Source organism: Juglans regia, unplaced genomic scaffold (assembly GCF_001411555.2).
Source record: "Juglans regia cultivar Chandler unplaced genomic scaffold, Walnut 2.0 Scaffold_647, whole genome shotgun sequence".
In the NCBI taxonomy this organism is placed as follows: domain Eukaryota; kingdom Viridiplantae; phylum Streptophyta; class Magnoliopsida; order Fagales; family Juglandaceae; genus Juglans; species Juglans regia.
Window position 1 is genome coordinate 267569 of NW_023361327.1, and position 4308 is coordinate 271876.

The following is a 4308-nucleotide window of genomic DNA, read 5'->3' on the forward strand; positions in this document are numbered from 1 at the left end:
TTTGTAATTGAGTGTGATGCATCATGGGAGGCTATTGGAGCTATTTTGATGCAATCAGGAAAGCCAATAGCCTTTTTCAGCAAGGCTTTGAAAGGTAGGGTTGTGAGTATGTCGACTTATGAAAAGGAACTTTTTGCACTAGTTTCAGCAGTGCAAAAGTGGCGCCCCTATCTGTTAGGCCAGGCTTTTGTTGTTAAACCTGATCATCAAAGCCTCAAATTTTTGTTGGAGCAGAGAGTAGGAACCACTATGCAACAAAAGTGGATTTCTAAACTGTTGGGATATGATTTTGTGGTGGAATTCAAGAAAGGAAGAGAGAATGTTGTACCAGATGCCTTGTATAGGCAGAGGGAGGAAATTGCAGCAACACTATCTGTGATATCCCTACCCAGTTGGGACTGGGTGGAAGAAATTAAGACTTTGTATGAGGGGGACCCTATTGTACAAGGGTTATGGAAGAAACATCAAGCTGGTGATTTAAGCATCCCTTATACAGTGAAGAATGGGTTGCTTTTATATAAAAACCAAATCTATATTCTAGTAAATCAGGGCCTAATTCAAAAAATATTGGAGTTAATCCACAACAGTCCTATGGGTGGACATATGGGGTTTGACAAAACCCTACATAGACTTAAGAGGGATTTCTATTGGCCTGGCCAGAAAGCTAATGTGAAGGCATTTCTACAGTAGTGTGATATATGCCAAGTGGTGAAGGTAGACAACTCCCTCTCCAGTGGGCTTTTACAACTCTTGCCCATTCCCTCTAAACCGTGGGCAGATATAACAATGGATTTTGTTGAAGGGTTACCTAACTCTGGAAAATTTAATGCCCTTTGGGTGGTAGTGGACAGATTTACAAAATATGGCCATTTTGTTCCCATTTCTCATCCATACACAGCAAAGGTGGTGGCCCAACTTTTTAGGAAGCACATGTTTAAGCTCCATAGAATGCCACAGTCAATAGTTTCAGACAGGGACCCCTCTTTCACAAGTCGGTTTTGGAATGAATTATTCTCCTTACAAGGGGTTCAACTAGCCTTCATCACTACTTACCATCCACAAATGGATGGCCAAACAAAGGCAGTCAATAAATGGGTAGAAAACTATCTGAGGAGTTAGGTGGGGGGACAGACCAAATGATTGGGCTCAATGGATTGAATTGGCAGAGTGGTGTTATAATTCTAGTATGCATGCATCCATAAAAATAACCCCATTTGAAGCATTATACGGGTATTTTCCCCCTAAACTAAGCAATTATATTCCAGGTTCAGCAAGGTGGGAGGAAGTAAAAGTTACATTGCGGAACCGTGAGCAACTGTGGAACCTGTTGGAACAGAAAATGGTTAAGGCCCAAGAAAGAATGCGGAAATACGCTAATAGCAAGAGGAAGGAACAAAGTTACCAGATCGGGGATTGGGTTTTCCTAAAATTACAGCCCTATCGGCAGTCTTCAATCAGCTGGTGCCAAAGTCTTAAACTTTCACCTCGCTATTACGGGCCATACCAAGTAGAACAAAGGATCGGGGAGGTAGCCTATCATTTGAAGCTTCCAGCCGCAACACAGATTCACAGTGTATTTCATGTTTCACAGCTCAAGCCTAAGCTCAGCCAAGGAGTGTAACCACTAACAACACTGCCACCGATAGATAGTAAAGGGTTATCAAAGCAGAACCAGAGGAAGTATTACAGAGGAGATTAAAGAAGGTCAAGAACCAACCTTTAGTGGAGATGTTGATCCGCTGGCAAGGACAAAAGGTAGAGGAGGCATTGTGGGAGCTGCACCACCATCTTTGTGAAGATTTTCCCCACCTTGTGGGAAAGGTTTTCCGAAGGGAGAGAGAGTTGTCATACGGCGGCATGAAGAAGCAAATCTAAGAAGTGAACTACTTGCTGTCGTGAAGATGAGTTAGGGTAAGTGCGGTCGTGGGTTGAGGACCATGGGCTTCGTAATGGGCTGCTAAAGAAATAAGAGGAATGATGGACCTGAGAGATGTCGTGGGTCTCGGGCTAGACAGGATGGGCCAACTATGTTAGTTACTTGTTTAGTTACATGCAGTATTGTAAGGGCCTTGAGTCCATATTAGAGTGAGGACTTATTAGTAATTCAATGTTTTCTAGTATATTAGCAGGCACGGTGTTCACGCCTGAGGAACTTGGAATATTATTCTGTTATTGTGTAGTGGAGGTGCTTTCCCTTGAAGAAAGCGTGGTTCTCTGTTTTATAGCAGAAATACAGTTATCCTCATTTCATTACTCTCTCTACATACATCAATCTAGTACATTCTATTACAAAAAATGATCATGTGTTCAAGAGCATAGAGAGACCACAAATTTCATATAGAATAATTTTCAACATTGATTTTCTGAGTACATTAATTAATTACAGTCCTAAATTTATAAATAACTTGAAAGTGAAATCTAATACTAATATCAAAGACTTGAGAAAATATGGCATGATTTTTCTTAAAACTTTATATCATTGATCAAATTAAAGGATAGAGAGATGATCAAGTAATTACTTGCGAGGCAGCAAGCTGGAAGACGGGATATTTTCCAAAACTGTCGCTAGTAGTTGTAAGTCTCACTTGGCTGTTGTAGTCACCGGTACGTAGTACTCCCTGAAGATATGATGGTGTAAGGGTTCTCCGGGTTTAAGAGAGGGTTGTAGGCAGTTTTCTGGGTTGGAGTATAGATTTTCAGAGTAAGCAGAAGGGAATGTAAATGAATTTAACAATCAAAGAACTAGCAAGATAACTATTTGATGAAAAGCAACTGAGGAATCAGATTGCCAAAGGGTTCTTCAAGGGCCCTTAACCTCCAAATTCTAGATGTTTCTTCAATAATGAATTCCATACTTCTTCAGACGTTCGTTCCACTACATATCCTAGCAGGGATAACAAACATGACAAAGGAAATTGCAACATGTGTAAAGTAAAAACAGAATGCAAAAAGACTAAACGACAATACTAAGACTCAATGGACTTTGAATGACAAGTAGCCTACGAGGTAGCCCTTCTCTAAGTCTCCCATCTTCATACGACGTCATGCTGGTCATCCCATGAAACGGTGAGCTTCATCTTCCTTTCTTAAACGCTGCATTGCGAGTTCCCAACTTAAATCCCTAACTCATCACTTCACTTTTACTTCCATCTTCTTCCTTCGATACTTGCATCTCTTTGTGTCCCCCATCGCCGCCCTTTGCCCCATCTCCTTGTGAGACCCTAACAATCTCCCTCCCTTAAAGCACCTTGCCCACAAGGTGTGGGTAAAGGTCTCTAAGCTTCCAGAGTGATTCCCAGCTATTGTTCTCATGGTCTATGCCAACCGATTTGATTAAAAATTCGGTAGTAGCTCGGCTACGTATGTTCTTGAGATGGTGGTCCAAAATGGCTTCGGGTTTCGGCAAGATTTCACCTTTATCATTCACTGGTGGCAACTTCGGCAGTGGGTAGATTTGCTCACCCAGTTTTCTCTTCAAATAAGAGACGTGGAAAACTGGGTGAATCCGTGAGGCCGCTGGCAGATCCAGCTAGTAAGCCACTTTTCCCACACGCTGGATCACTCGGAAAGGCCCATAAAAACGTGGAGAGAGCTTGAGATTCCGATGAGTTGCTATGGACTTCTGCCTATAAGGCTGAAGTCTGAGGTAAACCCAGTCACCTTCAGTAAATTCCCTTTCAGATCGTTTACGATCAGCATAAAATTTCATCCTTGCTTGTGATGCCTCTAAATTATGTTTAAGCAATGACTTGATCTGATCCCTTGTGTGCAATAAACTGTCGACTGCTACATTTGATGATGTGCCTGGTATGTAAGTAGTGAGTTTAGGAGGACTGTAACTGTAGAGGGCTTCAAAAGGTGAAATTTTGGTAGATGTATGATAGGATGTATTGTACCAGAACTCTGCCATGGGTAACCATTAGGCCCAGCTCTTAGGTTTTACCCCCATGTAGCATCTTATGTACCCCTCCAAGGTTTTGTTAAGGGCTTCCGTTTGTCCATCTGTCACTGGGTGATAGGCGGAACTATAATTCAAGGTAGACCCTTGTAGCTCGAATAGGGCCTTCCAAAAGGAACTTAGAAAGATGGGATCTCGGTTTGAAACTATTATTTTAGGAACCCCGTGAAGTTTGAACACTTCCTTTAAAAAGATTTTAGCTACCCCAGCAGCTGTATATGGGTGGGAGAGTGCCATAAAATGGCCATATTTAGTGAATCTATCCACCACTACAAGTATAACACTTGCACCTTGAGACACTAGTAACCCTTCCCACCAAAATCTAAAGAAATTGCTTCCCAAGCCTGTCC

At 41.9% G+C, this 4308-nt stretch overlaps 1 protein-coding gene across 1 annotated transcript; it reads left to right on the forward strand.

Annotated features, from left to right (window-relative positions):
• Positions 1 to 786: 786 nt before the first annotated feature.
• Positions 787 to 1621, forward strand: LOC108981489. The gene is made up of 2 exons (XM_018952679.1): positions 787 to 991; positions 1266 to 1621. Exons 1-2 carry the CDS (start codon positions 787 to 789, stop codon positions 1619 to 1621), a joined length of 561 nt encoding a protein of 186 aa, XP_018808224.1.
• Positions 1622 to 4308: the final 2687 nt, after the last annotated feature.

Coding starts and splice junctions, on each gene's coding strand:
- LOC108981489 (XM_018952679.1), top strand. CDS start 787: ATGGATTTTGTTGAAGGGTTACCTAACTCTGGAAAATTTAATGCCCTT. Junction 992..1,265: donor CAGGGACCCCTCTTTCACAA/GTCGGTTTTGGA, acceptor ATTATATTCCAG/GTTCAGCAAGGTGGGAGGAA.